The sequence below is a fragment of the Pan troglodytes genome, chromosome 13 (genome assembly GCF_028858775.2).
Source record: "Pan troglodytes isolate AG18354 chromosome 13, NHGRI_mPanTro3-v2.0_pri, whole genome shotgun sequence".
Classification (NCBI taxonomy): Eukaryota; Metazoa; Chordata; class Mammalia; order Primates; family Hominidae; genus Pan; species Pan troglodytes.
Genome location: NC_072411.2, coordinates 71151549 through 71171596, shown reverse-complemented (window position 1 = coordinate 71171596; position 20048 = coordinate 71151549). Strand labels below are relative to the sequence as shown.

General features: G+C 41.9%; 1 protein-coding gene and 1 pseudogene across 3 annotated transcripts in view; one reads left to right on the top strand and one right to left on the bottom strand.

Moving 5' to 3' along the window:
- LRP2 (LDL receptor related protein 2) overlaps positions 1-1898 on the top strand; it is a 232678-nt gene extending 230780 nt beyond the window's left edge. For all 3 annotated transcript variants that reach the window (XM_054679929.2, XM_515882.7, XM_054679933.2), the window contains one exon: positions 177-1898. In XM_054679929.2, the coding sequence (XP_054535904.1) occupies positions 177-344 (168 nt within the window). In that variant the 3' untranslated portion in view covers positions 345-1898. The remainder of the gene's footprint in view (positions 1-176) is intronic.
- An 11183-nt stretch (positions 1899-13081) lies between these two features.
- Positions 13082-18575, bottom strand: LOC112208355 (ubiquitin-conjugating enzyme E2 variant 1-like; annotated as a pseudogene).
- Positions 18576-20048: the final 1473 nt, after the last annotated feature.

Below are 20048 nucleotides of genomic sequence, written 5' to 3'. Positions count from 1 at the left end.
TTTAACAATTTTTCTTAACACAGACATTTTTTCTTAGAAATTATTTGCTTGGTTAAATTGGACACACACTTGGATTATTCTGAGCAGAGTGTCCACAAATAGTCTTCTTTATGAAAAACCGTGTATGGTGACCTTGGGGGAATAAATGGCTGATTCCTGTTACGTTGTGTTCTTAGATGGAGAACGAGCAAAAGGAAAGTGTTGCTGCGGCACCACCTCCATCACCTTCGCTCCCTGCTAAGCCTAAGCCTCCTTCGAGAAGAGACCCAACTCCAACCTATTCTGCAACAGAAGACACTTTTAAAGACACCGCAAATCTTGTTAAAGAAGACTCTGAAGTATAGCTATACCAGCTATTTAGGGAATAATTAGAAACACACTTTTGCACATATATTTTTTACAAACAGATGAAAAAAGTTAACATTCAGTACTTTATGAAAAAAATATATTTTTCCCTGTTTGCCTATAGTTGGAAGTATCCTGTGTGTCTTTTTTTACTTATGCCGTCTCATATTTTTACAAATAATTATCACAATGTACTATATGTATATCTTTGCACTGAAGTTGTCTGAAGGTAATACTATAAATATATTGTATATTTGTAAATTTTGGAAAGATTATCCTGTTACTGAATTTGCTAATAAAGATGTCTGCTGATTTGGTTGGTGATCATTATAATAAATGATCCAACGAGAAAAGGAATTGACTGGGACCTTTAGCTGTGTCTAAAGAAGAGGCACCACTCATATTTCCTATAAAATTATCTAGGAAAGGAATCCAGGCCCCGCTCTTGGGTCCATTTTTACACATTAGCACTTAATTAATGTTCAATATTACATGTCAATTTGATTAATGGCTATGTTGATAGGGGCCACTATGTGTTATATAGACATCTGGACTTGACTGTAGACTCCTCAGATAATACAGAAGGTAGAAAAAGCAATTCAGTTTGGCCCTTCTGTGTGTTGGCATTGTCTAACCAGAACTCTCTGTTTCATGTATGTTCTCTCACTAGCTGCCAAGGCAACATTTTTATTTGTGATGTCTATGAGGAAATCCCATATCATTAAGTGCCAGTGTCCTGCATTGAGTTTGTGGTTAATTAAATGAGCTCTTCTGCTTGATGGACCCTGGAGCAATTTCTCCCCTCACCTGACATTCAAGGTGGTCACCTGCCCTAGTAGTTGGAGCTCAGTAGCTGAATTTCTGAAACCAAATCTGTGTCTTCATAAAATAAGGTGCAAAAAAAAAAAAAAAAAAAAACCGGTTAAGCAAAGCCTCAACTGGGTTTTTGTTTCTATGAAAATATCATTATAATCACTATTTATTTCCTAAGTTGAACCTGAATAGAAAGGGAAACCATTCTTATTAAGCTTTTTATTAGGCCCTGTGGCTAAATGTGTACATTTATATTAGAATGTACTGTACAGTCCAGATCTTCTTTTTAATTCTTATTGGTTTTTTTTTTTTTTTAGAGATGGAGTCTTGCTATATTGCCCAGGCTGATCTTGAAGTCCTGGGCTCAAGTGATCCTCCCACCTCAGCCTCCTGAGTGGTTGGGGTTACGGGCGTGAGCCACTGTGCCTGGCTTCCAGCTCTTCTCTTAAATAGTGGGTATAGTCTGCACAACAGGAACCATGGCAGGAATATACACTTTCCCATAGCAAATAGCATACCTGACTCTCTGTGCTAATATTGCACATTTGTTAAACAATGAATGGATGGATGGATGGATGGATGGATGAATGAATGAAACATATACTACTGATTATTTTATTCCAGAGTTCTCAAAATATTTGTTGCTGATATTTTGAGTGCTGACTGTAATTACTTTGATTAGATAAACAACTGGAAATAATGCTGCTGAAAAATTTCTAATAAATGTGTATTTTATCAGATGTTTTCTGTGTGCTTCATAAGCCCCAGTCATGAATCAGTTGTATTTTGCTGTGTAAAAAGCTTGAGGCTTTGAGTGCTCTTAGTCACACCAATTCTGTACCACTCCTTCTTGGAATTGAATCCAGAGCAATTTGATTGAAAATCAAGCCTCTGCATTCATTTTTTTGTGTGTCCATGATATTCTGGGATAAGTTATAGGAAACAAATAACTCTCCAGAAATGAGAAGTTATCAGAGTCGCAGGTAACCACCAGTATAGCCAGTCCTTGAATGCTGTCCATGGCTAAGTCAGAGCAGGGAGGAAGGGTGCGTATTCCTGTTTCTCTAATAACTAGTGTTCCCCTAACAGTCATTTGTCAAGAGGACAATTTCCCAGCCAGCTCCTTTAAGCATAGGGTGTGGGCCATCTTCCCACTGTTAATCTCTCTGAGCCTCAGCTGCTGCCTCTATAAAATAGGGGGCTCGGTTGTGAGACCCCAGTGTGGGAGTGTAACCCAACACCCAGCATAAAATATACCTTCAATCAATGGAAGCCATGACTATTATCATTTATGAAGTAAAGGGAAAATGGAACAGCCATTTGTGTGTTTTAAAAAGTTCCTTGGGTGATTTAACGAAGAGCCTTGGTTGAAAATGATGATTCTAAATAGGAATGGCTGCTCTTTCTTTTTTAGTGGAGGAGGTTACAGAGGTGAACAAGACTGTGTCTGGGCCTTTGAAAGGATTAACACGTATCTTGTCTATAATGAGGCCGAAGAGCAGATGATAAAAAGTTTGGTCTTGCTTTACTGTCATTTGAAGGTGATAGGAAGGGCAGTAAACACTCCTGTACATAGAAATGGGAAAAGGTTGAGAAGACGGAAGTGCGTATTCACATCACAGCACAGGGAACTGAGGCACTGCTGAAATAAATATACCTTTCCCGGATTCCTCCAAGGATCCCGAGGAGTTGTTTGAGTTTGTTGTATACATTCTGGATATGAGTCCCCTGTCAAGTGAATAGTTTGCAAAAATTTTCTTCCATTTAACAGGTGGTGTCTTCATTTTGTTGATTGTTTCCTTTGCTGTGCAGAAGCTTTTTAGTTTATCATAATCCCATTTGTCTATTTTTGGTTCTGTTTCCTGTGCTTTTGAGGTGTTAGTCATAAATTATTTGCCTATAAGAAAGTCCAGGAGAGTCTTCCCTAGGTTTTTTTCTAGTATTTTTATAATTTTGGGTCTTACTTTTAAGTGTTTAATCCATTTTCAGTTAATTTTTGTAGATGGTGAAAAGGGTCCAGTTTTTTTCTTCTGCATGCAGCTACCGATTTTCCCAGCACCATTTATTGAAGAGGATGTCCTTTTCCTCATGTAGGTTCTTGTTAGCTTTGTCAAAGATCAATTGGCTCTTAAATATGTGGCTTTATTTCTGGGTCCTCTATTCCATTCTATTGGTCTAGGTGTCTATTTTTATACCAATATCATGCCATTTTGGTTACTATAGCCTTGTAGTCAGGTAGTGTAATGCCTCCAACTTTGTTCTTTTTGCTCAGGATTGTCTTGGCTATTCGAGCTCTTTTTTGTTGTTCCATTTGGTTCCATTTTTAAATATTTTTTTCTAATTCTGTGAAGAATGGTGTTGGTATTTTGATGGGGATTGTGTTGATTCTGTAGATTGCTTTGGACTATGTAGTCATTTTAACAATATTAATTCTTCCAATCCATAAGCATGGAGTATTTCGCCATTTGTTTGTGTCCTCTTCAATTTATTTAATCAGTGTTTTGTAGTTTTTCTTGTAGAGATTTTTCACCTCCTTAAATTTATTCCTAGGTTTTTTTTTTGTAGCTATTGCCTTCTTGATTTTTTTTTTTCTCAGCTAGCTCATTATTGGTATATAGAAATGCTACTGATTTTTGTATGTTAATTTTGTATCCTGCTACTTGACTAAATTCATTTATCAAACCTAGGAGTTTTTTTGGTGGAGTCTTTAGATTATTCTGGATAGAAGATCATATTATCATCAAAGAGGGACAATTTGACTTCCTCTTTTACAATTTGGATGCCTTTTATTTCTTTCTCTTGTCTGATTGCTCTGGCTAAGACTTCCAGTACTATGCTGAATTGGTTAAAAGTGGGCATACTTATCTTGTTCCAGTTCTTAGAGAAAATTCTTTCAACTTTTCTCCATTCAGCACAATGTTATCTGTGGATTTATCATATATGTTTTTTATTATTTTCAGGTATTCCTAGTTTGTTGAGAGTTTTCATTCTGAAGGGATGTTGAATTTTATCCAACTTTTTTTCTGCATCTATTGAGATGATCATATGGTTTTGTTCTTCATTCTGTTAATGTGATGTATCATGTTTATTGATTTGCATGTGTTGAACCATCTTTGCATCCCTGGTGTAAATCCCACTGGATCTTGGTCTATTATCTTTTTAATGTGCTGTTGGATTCAGTTTGCTAGTATTTTATTGAGGATTTCTGCATCTGTGTTCATCAGGGATATTGGTCTGTGGTTTTCTTTTTTTTGTTGTGTCCTTGTCTGGTTTGGGGATCAGGGTGATGCTGGCCTTATAGAATGAATTAGGGAGAGTTCCCTCTTTTTTGGAATCATTTCAGAGGGATTGGTATTAGTTCTTCTTTGTACATTGGGTAGAATTCAGCTGTGAATCTATCCAGTGCTGGACTTTTCTTTATTGGGAGACTTTTTATTATGGATTCAATCTTGCTACTTTTTATTGATCTGCTCAGGTTTTCTGTTTCTTCCTGATACAATCTTGGTAGGTAGTGTGTTTCCAGGAATTTATCTATTTCCTAGATTTTCCAGTTTGTCAGCATATAGTTGTTCACAATAGTTTCTGATGATCTTTTGTATTTCTATGGTATCAGTTGTAATGTCTTCTTTTTCATTTCGGATTTTGTGTATTTGGGTCTTTTCTTGGTTAGTCTTGCCAGTGGTTTATCCATTTTGTTTATATTTTTGAAGAGCAACTTTCATTTTGTTAATGATTTGTATTTCTTTAAGCCTCTATTTCATTTAATTCTGTTCTGATCTTTATTATTTCTTTTCTTCTGTTCATTCGGGGTTTGGTTTGTTCTTCCTTTCTAGTTCCTTCAGGTGCATTGTTAGGTTGTTAGTTTGTAATTTTTCTACCTTTTTCATGTAGGCATTTAATGCTATAAACTTCTCTTTTAACACTGCTTTTGCTGTGTCCCACGGATTTTGATATGTTTTGTTTCCATTTTCGTTTGTTTCAAGAAATGTTTTTATTTCCTTCTTAATTTCTTTATTTACCCAATGGTCACTCAGGAGCATGTTATTTAATTCCCATGTATTTGTATAGTTTCCAAAATTTCTCCTGGTACTGATTTCTAGTTTTACTCCAGTGTACTCTGAGAAGATACTTGATATAATTTTGATTTTTAAGAATTTGTTGATACTTGTTTTGTGGAGTAACATATGGTCTATTCTGAAGAATGTTCCATGTATTGATGAAAAGATTGTATATTCTGTAATTATTGGATAGAATGTTCTGTAAATGTCTGTTAGGTCCATTTGGTCTAAAGTCCAGTTTACATTTAATGCTTCTTTGTTGACTTTCTGTCTAAATGATCTGTTTAATAGAGTGGGGTGTTGAAATCCCCCACTATTATTGTACTGCACTCTATCTCTTTATATCTAGTAATATTTGCTTCATGAATCTGGCTGCTCCAGTGTTGGATGCATATCTGTTTAGAATTGTTATGCCCTCTTGCTGGATTGATCCCTTTATCAACATATAATGACCTCCTTTGTTTTTTATTTTTGTTTCTGTTTTTTACTGTTCTTGCCTTAAGGTCTCTTTTATCTGATACAAGCATAACTACTCCTGCTTGCTTTTGGTTTCCGTTTGCATGGAATATGTCTTTCCATCCCTTTACTTTCAGTCTATATGTGTCTTTACTGGTACAGTGAGTTTCTTATAAGCAACATATAGTAGGATCATGTTTTTAAATCCATTCAGCCATTATATTTTAGGAATTTAATTTGTTTATGTTCAAAATTATTATTGATATGTGAAGCTCCATTCGTCCCTGTCATATTGTTAGTTGTTTTCTGGTTGTTGTAAATATTCTTTGTTCTTTACTTTTTCTCATATTGATCATCATTGTAGTTTGGTGAATTTCTGTAGTGGTACCATTGAGTCCTTTTTCTTCCTTCTTTATGTGATTACTTTACCAGTGAGTTTTATATGTTTGTGTGTTTTCATGATGGTAAATATTGTCTTTTCACCTCCAGGTTTAGAACTCCCTTGAGTATTTCTTATAGGTCCAGTCCAGTCTAGTGGTAAACAAATTCTCTCAGCATTTGCTGTGTGGGAAAGACTTTATTTCTTCTTCATTTATGAAGTGCAATTTTGCTGGAAATTGTATCCTCGGCTGGCAGGTTTTTTTTTTTTTTTTTTTCTTTCAGCACTTTGAGTATGCCATCCCATTCTCTTCTGGCCTGTTAGGTTTCTGCTGAGACATCTGCTGTTAGTCTGCTGAGGGTTACTAGATGGTTTTCTCTTGCTGTATTTAGGATTCACTCTTTACCTTTGACTCTAAACAGACTGAGTATAATGTGCCATTGAGAAGACTGTTTTGCATTGCGTGTTTTTGGGGATTACTGAGTCTGCTGTAACTGAATGACTAAATCTCTTGCTAGACTTGGGAAGTTTTCATCTACTCATTAAATAGGTTTTCTAATCCTTTGTCTCTTTGCCTTTGAGGATACCAATAATGCAAATATTCAATTGCTTTATGTTGCCCCAAATATCACAAAGATTTTGTTTATTCTTTTAAAATTCTTTTTTCTTTATTTTTGCATAACTGGATTATTTCAAAAGGGATTCTGAGATAATGAGATTCTTTCTTCTGCCTGATCTAGTATACTGTTGAAGCTTTCAAATGTATTGCGAGCTTTTGTATTTCCTTCAATGAATTTTTCCCTTCCAGAATTTCTATTTGGTTATTTAAAAAAATGTATTTTTTTGGTTAAATTTCTCATTCATATCCTGAATTCTTTTCTGATTTTTTTTGTATTGTTTTTCAGAATTCTCTTGTATCTCACTGAGCTTCTTTAAATCAATGTTTAAAATTCTTTATCTGGAATTTCAAAAATTTCTTTTTGATTAAAATCTATTGCTAGAGAATTATTGTGTTCCTCTGGAGGTGTCATATTTTCTTGCTTTTTCGTGTTTCCTGCGTCCTTATGTTGCTATCTGATGTGATGGTTGGTGTAACAGTTGTTTCTTCTCATTTTTGAATTTACTTCTGCAGGGGAGGACTTTTTCTGAAGTTGCATCTATGGAGTTGCTTGGGTAGGATACGTTGGCTTTGATTCTGAGTGCATTCAGTAGTGTAGTCTCTGTATGATTTATTTGACTGTAAACAGCATAGTAGTATCTGTGCTTTCCTTAGTGAGTTAGGGTGTGGTTATTAGTGAAGGCTGTGGTGAAGTTGTGTTGGGGACTAGCATGCCGTGTGTGCCAATATTCAGACCCCAGTGGTGGCAGCGGTGGGCTGAATATGCCTACATTTTAGCCCCAAGGTGGTGTACAATGGTGCCTGTGTTCATGATTACTGGTGGGCCAATTCTTAGGCTTCCAAATGGCTTGCTTAGATTCCAGTAGTGGCAGCGATGGACCAGGTGAGTGGGTGGATTCTCAGGCACCTTGGACAGCTGACATGGCATAGGTGATAGCAGTAGCAGAGGTAAGGTGATTCTCTGGGTCACAGGCAGTATGCATTGATGTTGGTGGTGGCTCCAATGGACTGGGCAGGCCAGTCTCCAGGCCTGCATGTGGACTTTGCTGGTTAGCACCAGCTGAGGTGGTAGTGCCAGGAGTTTAGGTCCAACCTCAAATCCCTGGGAGGAGTGTTCAGGTTCTCAAGGTGGTGGATTGGGTTGGGCAATCCCCAGGACCCTGAGCTGTGTGCCGTATCCTGGAGTTGGAGATGGGTAAGCCAGATTGGCTGAGCTTGTGCTCAGGCCTCCCAAAGGTGAGAGCCATGGTGATCCTCAGGTCCTAGGTGGAGTGCTCAGGTGAGGAATGGTAGCATTGATGCTAAGGCCCTGCCACTGAAGAGGGTGTAGTCATCTGCAGTGACTACAGGCTGGGTTGGCAGTGGGGGAACGCACATCCATCTCATGCCCCCTGGCCAGGCAGGCTGCCTCTCTCCCTTCTTTTCCCCTGCTTTTGATGTTTCCTGTCATTTCTCTGTTGAATTCTAGCATTCTCTCTGGGATAATGTATTTGAAGTGTGATTATCTATATACTATTTTGGTTCTTCTTCTTTTTTTCTTTTTTTCTTTTTGAGATGGAGTCTCACTCTGTCACCCAGGCTGGAGTGCAGTGGCGCGATCTCGGCTCGCTGCAAGCTCCGCCTCCTGGGTTCACGCCATTCTCCTGCCTCAGCCTCCCAAGGAGCTGGGACTACAGGCGCCCGCCACCACGTCCGGCTAATTTTTTGTGTTTTTAGTAAAGACGGGGTTTCACCATGTTAGTCAGGATGGTCTCGATCTCCTGACCTCGTGATCCGCTTGCCTCGGCCTCCCAAAGTGCTGGGATTACAGGTGTGAGCCGCCACTGCGCCCAGCCCTATTTTGGTTCTTCTAAGTGCAGGAGGTGGGTATGAAATGCTTCTAGCCAGCCACCTTGAAGCCCCTCTCTAGGAGCGTTTTTATAAGAACAGCTCCAGTTCTCCCAAATAATACAAGCTAAGAGGGTTGCATTCAGGTGGCACTGGGTGGGGTGGGTGTTCTGTGTCCTCCTGGCAGTGATGAGGCTGTGAGCACCCATAGTCCTGGCTCACTACTTGTGGGCTCCTCCCCTTGGGTGAGCGTGAGCAGGTCAGTCCTTGGCTGCTGAATGGTCAGTCTTCTCCCCATCCCCAATACTGACATCTCAAAGTCGCTCCTCTTGGTAATGTGAGAGAACCCTTCTACCAGCATGATAAATCTTTGACGAGATGGCTGAAAGGGGACTTCCCTCTCTGGGTTTAACTAGTGCTACACATCTTTCCTCAGGCTTTTCTGCTGGTTTTGTATCCTTCCTTCCCTGGGACGGTGCCACTGGATTGCTTAAGAGCTTCCTGGGAGGGAATTTGAACAATACTTAGAGGGCTACTCTCAATAGAGTGTCTTCAGACAAGCCAGTGCATACACACACACTCTTCAGTAGAGCTCTTCCCCTGCTAGAAAACTTTTTGCAGTGTTGTGGAGCTAAAGTATCCTTGGCCTTCCAATCTGTTTAAGAATTTTCTGCACTGGGGCTGTTTGTCTCATAGTCTACCTTGACTCTTCTTTGGGGGTCCTATGAGGTCTTTATTATGCAAACAGAACTCCCTAGTGCCCCTCCCACACATACACCAAGACAAACCCTGATTTGTCTGGATTCCAGGACAGGGGACAGAATGGATTTCATTCTGAGACCTGGGCCATTAATCATCTGTTTGGAATTGAGAATGAATTTCTCATAGAAACAATGTGTCAACTTATAGTTCAGATCTCTCTCCAGCTAACAAGAGCACATCCAATCCAAAATGTGGCCCAGCTGTAGAATTCATTGCTTGAGGCTTGGTTCTGTGGTTTGGCAACAGAAAGTCACACAATCAGGAAGGAAGAGAATACAGAAAAAAGAAAAAGAAAACGTCCTCCTTTCCTGGGTCTTGGGCCAGTCCTGGGAAAGTTCCTGAAACAAATCAAGCATGTTGGATCTTTGGCTTCCTGCCAGCTCCCCAATGGACCCCTTTGCCAGCACCCAGCGGCCTCTCTTCAAACATTCCAGGACCCCTGCTGTGTGAAATTCATCAGCTTGGCACCCCACCGAGGCTGGGCCCACTCCTCAGCAGGCTCCAAGCACCAACCTTAAGTATCTAGCTGCCACCATGATCCCACAGTTCCCCTGCACAAATCTGCATGAGAGAGCCAAACACAAGGACTGTTGGCAGACGTCGGATTGGGTTAGAAGCAGAGTGCAGTAAGCATCTCTGGCAAAACATCCACTATGTTGCTGTGAGCATGGGTTGTGTTCCAGCCCTACGTTAAGTGGTTTACCTACATCATTCACTCAACAAATATTTGAGCACCAAGAATACTGGTGTGGGCATCAGGGGTTATAGTGCAAATGAAATAAACGTCCCTAATCTCGTGGGGCTTGCATTTGAATGCATTATTTCCTTTAGTTCTCATACTAAGCTTGAGAGCTAGTACTATCATATCTCCATTTTATTCGGTAAAATAACTTAGGTGCCAAGAGATTAAATAACATACCCCAAGAATATAGCAGGTTAAGTCATGAGACTAGGACTCCACGCCAGGCTCTCTGCAATGTCAGAGACCTTGTCCTTATCACAAGGCCTGATCATCTGGGAGCCAGAACTCCACAACTCCCAGCCCCCACCACAGATGGGGTCAAAAAGGTGGGCTTAGTGGTCCCAACTTGTTCTTGATTTCCTCAACTTCTTCCCCTTTGTCTTCTTAGTTTATAGATTCTCAAGAGATCCTAGATATCCCCCAAGCTGAGGGAAGGGTGAAGATGGGCAGGAAGGCTGAGAATCATGGGTTATGTGTGAATTGGGGGCTTTCTTTGTGACCACAGCCTCCATGGATCTAATTAGAGGTTTTCTCATGCCTCCTTGAAAGAGAAAGGGTAACTGTCAAATGTGTGAGTCATTGTGAGGCAGGAGAATTGGGAATTAGGGTAACCAAGGGTTAAGGCAGAAGCAAAAGAACAGCAGGTGCAGCCAGTTCTAGGCAACATTAAGCAGCATACAGCATACATCCTAGCTCCTGCGATAACAAGACAGAAGTTTCCACTTCAGCCTCTAATTGACCATGAGCCAAGTCTCCACTTCAGCCACTGATTGGTCACAGGCCAATCCTTCATAGGGTGTGACCAACTGGAGGCCTCTAAAGGGCACCTAGGGGTGTTACCAAACTGAATAAAAATTAATAAATATCTTAATAAAAATCTTAATGCGAGGGGAAGCTCTTGAACCACTTGCTGGAGCCCGCTCCTACAAGAGCTCCTACAGGCTCCTACTCTGTGAAAAGTACTTTTGCTTTAATAAATCTGTGCTTTTGTTACTTCGTTCTTTTGTCGCTTTGTGCATTTTGTTCAGTTCTTTGTTCAAAGTGCTAAGAACCTGGACAACTCACAGTCAAGACCTTCCATCTGGTAACAATTGTATAAATAAGTCGGTCTTGAAATAAAACATTTAGAATAGATTTCTTCAATGGCTATTCTCTGGAATCTGAATAACTGGTATACTTTACACATGCACAAAAAGAAAACAAATAAATTCCCCTTTGCATTCTAGCGTGAGACATGCAATGTTCACTAGTCAATGAGTTGAAGAAGCAAGTAGAGACCATCTAAAGGGGTGTGGGCAAGGTTCCTATGAGGTCTGAAAAGCAAGCTCATGAAGTCAGGGCCAGTACAATTTCAACCACCCCTGACCTTTCTAGCATTGAATGTAAGTTTAATTCTTCAGGTGACACATTGGTCTGTAGAGACAAGTGGAAACAACCCAGGACACATTTCCTGTGCTAATGTTTGATATCAGAGAAATGCCTCTTTCATCTGCAAGATCAGAACGCCTCCCTTTCTGCAATACAGAACTTTGGGTACCACCTCACTCAGCTTTAAATTCTGTATCCTCAGAAGACTGGGTCATTTCCTTCCACTTAAAACAGCCATCACATGTGTGCTTCTGGTCAGCAAAAGGATTCTGACTCTATTGACTCAAAAAGAGGACTTCCCCTCCTTCCCATCCCTCCATCCCTCTAAGTTCCCCCCTTCCTTTCCTCACTTATCATCCAAGCCTCATCCCTCCCTGTCCCCTCAGCCTTCTTTTCCAGGGGGCCTGAAAGGACCAACCACACATCCATCAAAGGCTGCCTCTGACAGCTGAGCTCAAGAATAAAACTAACAGAGCAGAGGAAAAGATAAAGAAAGAAGGTAAGTGGTGGGAGGAGAGAGAGAGATAGGAGTGTTAGGAAACCTTCCTCTAGGGCTGCTTTTTGTTTTATTTCAGTACACAATGAATTTCTTTTATTTTGGTATGCATCCACATTTCAGCATTTAGTGGTCCTGAACAGAAAGTGGAAAAATGCAGCACTTTGCCAGAAGTCAAGCCCACCAATTTCCAGGATCTGCTGTGCACACTGAGTGCTTTCTTAATCCCTGCTGAGGATTTTGAGATGCAGCACCACCAAAACCAAAGGATGCGCTGAATTCAAGGGTCTTTATGTTCCAGCTGCCAGATTCCAAACGAGACCCCAGTGGATTGCAAGGATGACCAGATGAGAGCCCTGTTTAAAACTTCTTCAATTTTTAAAAGTTGAAGAAGAAATGAAAGGAAAAGAAAATAATTCAGAGGGATCACGTGTGCTTACAAGTGTCTTCATGAGGTCTTTCTCCAAGTTTAGCCACCAAAGACTCTGAGAGCTGGCAGGTCTGAGTAACCCTGGTTGACTGTTCTTTTCAGCTTATCGAAATCTGAGCCAAAAAATCTCATCAGCTGATGATGATAGCAGAGGGTGGCAGGGCTGAGGACCTAATATTTACTTCCCAGGCTGGTGGCAAGTGAATAAATGCAGTTCCAAAACTAAACCAGGGAGGTCAGAGACTTGTTCCAACTTTACCTGGCTTCTGGCCAAAGCAAGGAAATGTCATGGAAAGTATTGGGTGGTGACAGTGCAAAAAGGGACTTGAGGAGGGGGAGGAAAAAACGGCACCCCTCGATAAAGTGGGGGAGAGAAGATATGGGGAAATCCCTGAATTCTTCACCACAGGCGAGCGGAGGGATTACAATCTATGTTCTGGCCAAGGGTGGGAATGGAGGAGTGTGGGGACAAGAGGATGGCTTGGAAGCGGCATCATTTAAGGCTTAAAGAAAAAGACCAGGGATGCAGGCAAAGCTCCTCACATACCCAGCAGTAGTTCCACAGGCTGCAACCCTAAATCATCACGTCTACTCTAACAAGCAGCCCTCAGGCTAGAGGGCTGTTGCAGGGAGGGGAGAGGGAGGGGAAGTGGGAGAAGGCAGAGACCCCAGGCCATGTCATCAGCAGCAAGGTGATTGTGTGATGTGTCTTTTTACAGCTGAGTTAGATGTGTCCCACCAGTTATGACAGGAATCAATTTAAATAGATTTTCTTGATGCCAGAAGCTCAACTACGTGGACAGTATTTACACTTGACATGATGATTTGTTATAGCACAACTTATATATTTCAAATGGACAAAAAAATTAGTATCATTTACAATATCTTAAGATAAATTTCCTTTGAATGGAAGCTTTCTTTCCAGTACTTTCAGGTCTACAAGATGTACCTAGAAAATTTACTACTGTGGAAAATGAAGACTGCTTCAATTGAATGAGGGAAAAGGTGAAGGCCCTGTGGTTTTACTTTTTGATTAACTGCTGTAACAGTGTCCTTCAGGTGGCTGAGGGAGTTTCATATTTTCTTTAGACATCATTAGGTGCTAAAGCTCTTGCAGAACCACTTTGTATCTCTTATTTTTTAAATTTATTTTGTATCCTTCAGTCAACTCACACCAGCAGAACCACTTTGATGCTCTATGAATTCTGCCATTTTGCTAGCACTGATATGGCTCTTGGTCTACCACTCCATTAGAACTCTTAACTCCATTCATATTAATTTTTGTGAAAAATCTTACAAAGTGGGGTCCTTCTGGGTATTTAGGTCCACATTTTATTTTAAGGCTGTATATTCGGTTTTCATCAGTTGTTCTTGGAGGCCCAATTACCATCTCTGTCCATCTTGTAAGTATCATGTCTTCATCGTCTTCTACACCCCAGCCACCTGTGCCATCACCTACTCCTTTCTGACCTTGTTCCAGTTCTTCCAACAGTTGGAAATTCCGAGGGACTTTTACTCCCAAGCCTGTGGTGGCATCACTCCTCTAGTACTTACTTTTTGGAGTGGTTGCCCTGTTAGAAAACCTGGTTCATGGAGGGCCAGGTCATTTTTATTTGTAGTTTAATTCATCCTTTGCTAAATACAACACAGTCCTGGCTCGGCAAATTGTTCTGTTCAATTCTCACAAATCAAGCATGCTAGAACGTGATAGCAGCATCAGATGAAATTTAGAGACATACCATGATGCTCCTTCTGGATTCCTCACCAGGGCCTGTGTTCCCATCTCCCAGCTGCGGAGAGCTCACAGCTGTGCTCCTCGATGGACTTGCCCTCAGCCAGGATGCTGCCTCACTCTAGGTTACGGGGGCAATCAAGGCCAAGGTCAGGCTGATGTGGTGAGCCAACGGCTTGATCTTCGTGTCAGTTTGGGACAACTCGGAAGGATCATTCCCAGCTTCAGAGTGTCCTATGGGATTGATTGAGGCCTCCACGGCAATTGCACCACAATTCAGCCCTTCTTTTTGCCCTATCCTCCCTTCCTCCCATCTTTACAGCTACATGCATAGCTTTCCAGAACATTTGTGAAGTCTTACAAAACTAATGTTTAACTTCATAAAGGGACATATCCAAGCATCTTTCTCTGAATGACAGGGTGAAGAGAAAGTCACACACTTCTATAATCTGTACACTAACTGAGTAGAAAGGGTGTAGGTTAGCAATGGCACCGGAAGTTGACTTTTTACCAGCAAGGGGAAAAAAGTTTTGCTGCCTAGGAGTCTCTGCATTATGAGTGCAGTTAAGCCACCTGGCCTTGAGGATCACCGTGTCTGGAGTCAGATGGCACCTGAGCATCCTCGACTCCCTGTGAACTGCTTCTGCGGGGAAGAACACTGTCTCGTGCCCAGCCTTCACAGAATCTCCCCAGTCAGCTTTGCAAAAGAAACCACTGGATTGTGAAATTTCAGAAACAGATGAGAGCTTAGAGGTCATTCCATCTCGTCATTTCCAGCATGGAATCTCCAGACTTAAAAAGCAGAATTGGAGTTCTTCAAGTTATTTTCAATACTTTAAAAAGCCAAATTGAAATGATGTGTTTACCATTTAATAGCAGGAGCTAACAGGCTCATCAATACCAGTAAGTCAGTTTAATCTTTAGTTCAACAAATTAACAAATTAATTAATCACGTACTTGATGCTAGACCTGGAAGATACAGAGATGAATAGGCAGATGAATTCCTGGCCCATATAGAGGTTGACTTTCTAGAGGTCCAGATAGACAAAACCAAGTAATCAGGTAGACTTATTTAAAAAGATATGATGGCTAGGATGAAGAAAGAAAAGTAATCAATAATGTGACACAGAAAAACAGAGAGTGGAATCTAGAAAAAGGAGTTAGAAAGGACCTTGCTGAAACTGATACCTTTCATTTGTCTTAATTAGTTAAAAATGGAAAACAAATGAAATGATCCATACAACAAACCCCCATGACACAGGTTTACCTATGTAAAAAACCTGCACATGTACCCTTGAACTTAAAATGAAAGGAAAAAAAGCCAATTACAAAGCTGCATGGGTTAATGGCAATGACTTTTGGTTGCATGTAATTCATGAACTTATGTTAACTTGTGGGAAAATAAGGTCTGGCTCCTGACAAAATAAACTACTTACAATTACATGAAAAAAAGGAAAACAAAGTAATTGTTACTCAATAAATACAATTATTTTGACAGATGATAGTTTTCAACGTGTGGGTACCCTATAGAATTGACAAAAATGGGTCTTCTTATATGAAACAGTTAAAACCACTGATCTAATTCCATCTCTCATTTAAGAAATAGAAAAACAGGCAACTTCGTGAGATCACATCACTGATCTTTGGCCAACTGGGAATAAGACTTAGGTCCCCTACGCCTTACTATGGGGCTCTTCCCATTGTATCATGCCTTGAGTCGCAGAGATGGCCTAGAAACCATGTGGAGCATGTTGCAGAGATGTGACTCTGCATTGAAGCCTCCTTATTCAATCCTCTGCCTCTTATTCACAGTGTGATCTTGGGGAGGCTGTTTTATGCATCAGTTCCTTCCTCTATAAAATGGGATGCTGATAACACTACTTCCCTGAGGTTGTAGTACCTGTCCAGTGAAGGAGCCGAGGCACCGAGATGACTCAGCTCATCTGCAAGAGCGGGGAGAAAGGACAAAGGCCAAGGGTAGTTAACCCACGGGCGCATCTGCTCAATCGGGAAACAGCCTCAGCCCGTGGGGCTGAAGACCTTGCTGCTCCAATGTTGCTCTGGTATTGTTCCTGGGAAGGTCACCTTTGGTCCCTGGGCCTCCCTTTTCCCTCCTAAAAAATGTGACTCCTACTATCCGTCCCCATCTCAATAAGGAAAGATAAAATCCAAAAAGTGTTAAAAGGTGTTGACCCTTTGGAGAAGGTTTCTGTGTAGAACGCAGGGGTGGAAAAATGTTTTTCTCACCCATCTCTAGGTTCATGACTGAGGGCCCTATAACAAAGGCAGGTTAACAAGACAGAAAGGCATGTACATTTATTTAATGCAAGTGTTATGTGACATGGGAGCTGTCAGAAATGCAGGCCCAAAGAAACAAGGAAACATGTATTTTTATGGTTAGGTTTGATGGAAAGTGGAGAAGGATTATCCAAGGAGAAGGATAATTGGAGAACAAATAGATAAGATCTAATGGTAATAAACCAGGGAAGCTTAGCGAGGCCTGTTTGTTCAGATTCTTCTTGGCATCTCTGGGTCCTTGGTAACTTTTCTCTGAGTATAGGGAGGGTAACTCTCAAATGAAGGTCTTATGACCTGCTTCAGAGGGAGATCAGGAAATCCTTCCTAGGTTTTATAACAGGTTTCCAGAGACTGGGGGGCAGGGAGGTGAAAGTGACCTTCTTGCCTCTGTTGTTTTTCAAATGCTAAGATGCCATTTATTTATTTTTAGAGACAGAATCTCACTCTGCCACCCAGGCTGGAGTGCAGTAGTATGATCATAACTCACTGCAGCCTCATAGTCCTGGGCTCAAGGGATCCTCTTGCCTCAGCCTCTCAAGTAGCTGGGACTATAGGTGCATGCCCTCATTCCTGGCCAATTTTTAAATTTTTTTCTAGAAACTGGGTCTCACTGTGTTGCCGAGGCTAGTCTCAAACTCTTGGGCTCATGTGATCCTCCCACCTTGGCCTCCCAAAGTGCTGGGATTATAGGTGTGAACCCCTGTGCTCATAAGATGCCATATGGACATGATGTAGCATGTCCTGAACCCCATCAAGGGGTAGTGTCCACAGAAGCAGCAGGTGCATGTTTGTGTCTTATATGAAGGGAAAGGCCAGAGGTCAGAGCAGGAGAGTAAAGGGCTGGGAGATGGAGAGTGCAGGTGAGTGAGTGTGGATTGGGGACATGGAGGTCATTGTTTACCAGCATGCAGAGGTGGAACCTGGGAGGGTTTCTTTTTTATCCATGTTAGTATTGTCATCCCATTCCATTTGATGCAAGGCTACCTCTTCCTGGTTCCGTGCTATCAGTTAAAACATAGTCTCTCCCCTGTTTCCAGCTCTTCATCTCATGGCACTATCCCTACAGCAAAAGCTCGAAGTCCCCTGCTCTCTGAGGATACCAAGGCAAAGAAATGCCCATGAACTCTGATTCCTCTTAGAGGGTGCCAGGAATTTTGAAACAGATGTAATTCATCTTCTAAGGACTTCAACAAGTGTTGTTTGTTTCTTCCCCATTCAGCTGTTTGTAGTAGGCTTAGTTTGACAGCTGATTCAGGTTGTATTGAGATTGTCCCTCTCCCACTGGCAGGGCACTTTGCTAGTGCCACTGGCAGGTTGGCTAGTCAACACCTGCTCTGTGCTTGCCCTTGTTCTCAGAGCGCTAGGGACAGGAGAACCTTACCGCTCACGTTCCTGTCTCAGAAAAGCAACGGATAATGATGTAGAATTCGTTTTTATAATGATGTATAGCCAGCAAATTCCCCAAACTCGCGTCACATCTTATTATAGAGACGTGCTTGCCTCTGGGGCGTCTCCTTGCAGGCCCATCTCAGGCGAGCAGCCAAACAAAGGAAGAGGCACGGAAGGCAGAGCGGCAGGAAGGAGGCTGTAAGGAAACGATGTGCACAATCGCCGCCTGGCAAGCTCACAGCCATCCCCGCAGTAAGCTTCCCCGGGATTTCCTGAATGCCTCGATGGGGGCTTTGTAGCAAACTTTAGCTTTTTATACATACATCTCGGTAGCAATGAAAATAGAGCAACTGAGGTTGATTGACGGAGCTGAGTGGTGCCTATTATTCATCCCAAAGCTTTTGTTAGAAAGGGGAGGTGAAAATATCCTTAGCCCTAAGCGGTCCCTGCTTCTAGTTGAGACCCCAGCCCTATCTCTCTCTGGTTTGAAAAGTGCTTGGCTCCAGCACAAGGAGGTCGGTGGGAGGAACCAAGCGAAGGTCGTACCACTTTTTCTTTCCCCTTTATTTTATGTTAGTCATGGTAAGTGGCTGGATTTTTAAAACGATCCAAAAGCATGAAGTGGGAGCCTGAAGTATTCTTATTTGCATATTAATGCCAAGCCTGTGTTGCCAGCACCCAGTTATTTCAAAGGCTGTTGCCAAGAGCACAGCTTTGAAAGGCCTCAGCGCAGAGGCGGGCACCTGGGGCCTCTGCCCTAGGCTTCACCAAATGACAGCACACGGCTCCTTCTTTCTGCTGCTCTCTGGGCTTCCTGGGTGCAACAAACAACAGCTTCTCCAAGTGGCCAACTTCACCCATGCCTGTTCCCTCTCCACAAAGGTGAACAAATGCAGCGAACTGAGGCGCGGGAGATGGGCAGCGCTTTGGATATGGGGGCTATTTTTCTTGTATACCTTGGAGTATTTTTGATCAATTGGCTTTTTATTACGTTTATCATTGATCGACTGTGTTCTGGTTACTCTGGGTTATCCTAGACGTTAGCAATGGCTGGGCTGCGAGGATGGCGGTTTTCCATCAGACGGTGGAGTGGGGACCTGTCCTTTTATATATTCAGTATTGTCATAGTACTACGGAACTAAGAGTATGTTGGCTTTAGGTTGTCCAAAACAGCTTGCCTACTAGATAATCCCAGTAATTTAACCAGGTTTCTTTCAAACCATGGTAGATTTTGGTCCATTTAAGTGAAACTTCTTAGAGGACGGACTTGTTCCTTTCCAATATGACCAAACAGGGGCTGCGGGACGCTTACTGGGATCCCAGGTATTTTGTGGGCATAGGGCGCCCTCTAGTGTCCAATTGAGAGCACTGAGCTTGCGTGCTCTAATCCTGGCAAAAAATTGAGCCCAGGTGCGGGAATAAGGAGAGGAATCTCAACTGATTTTCACTCATTCCCTGGGCCAGGGTGTTGCGGGGAGGGGTGGAGGTGGGGAGGGGGAGCCCGCTCAGGAAGCAGCTTGTCCAGTCCCCTGGAAGCTGCATCCAGACCACAACCACTGGGAGGAAGAGTGATCTGTGTCCAGGACTTCTTTACCCACCGAGTATTCAGAGGAGACCAAGTTCACGCAGTGGAAAGAGGTTGGATCTGGGAGTTAAAGAGACTAGGGTTCAACTCCTAACTTAGCCATTAACCAGTAGCGTGACCCTGCACTAAGCACTTAACCTTATTGATGGCGATAATTTCAAAATGGTGGCAGGAATAAGTGTTACTTCAGGGTGATGAGGAGAATCCTGTGAGAGTAAAGACAGCATCTGTGAAGTGCCTGCCACTCTCAGCAAATGTTAGACCCCTCTGCCTGTTGGCTGTCTCTTATCCGAAATCTGAAACTGCTTCCGTGGGCTGTGTTCCTGAATATGCCATTTCTGTCTATAAAAATATAGTATAGAGAGGATTTTTTTTGGTGTGTTTTTGGATGTTTTAATGGATTTTTCAAAGTAAATCTTAAGGTTTACCCTAAAATAGCTCATGCAACCATTTCCAGCTTAGATGTGGCCATTTGCTCCTTGACAATTACGAGAAACTGTTAGGCTGTAGCCTTGGAGCCTGGGCTGCCAATCGGGCCGAGTGAGGTGACTCACTACTAGGGGTCCACCTTCCCTGGGATGGCTGGCACAGAACCTCCAGACCAGGACAAGCCATGTCTTGTTTCTAGCTTCACTAAAAGTCTTGGATCAGTTTTCGCAGTGACCCACTCCAGTGTAATGTCAAAATGTTTTCCTAACAAATCTCAAAACCTTTTAGCTTTCAATTTTCTTTTCCTTTCAACTTCTTTG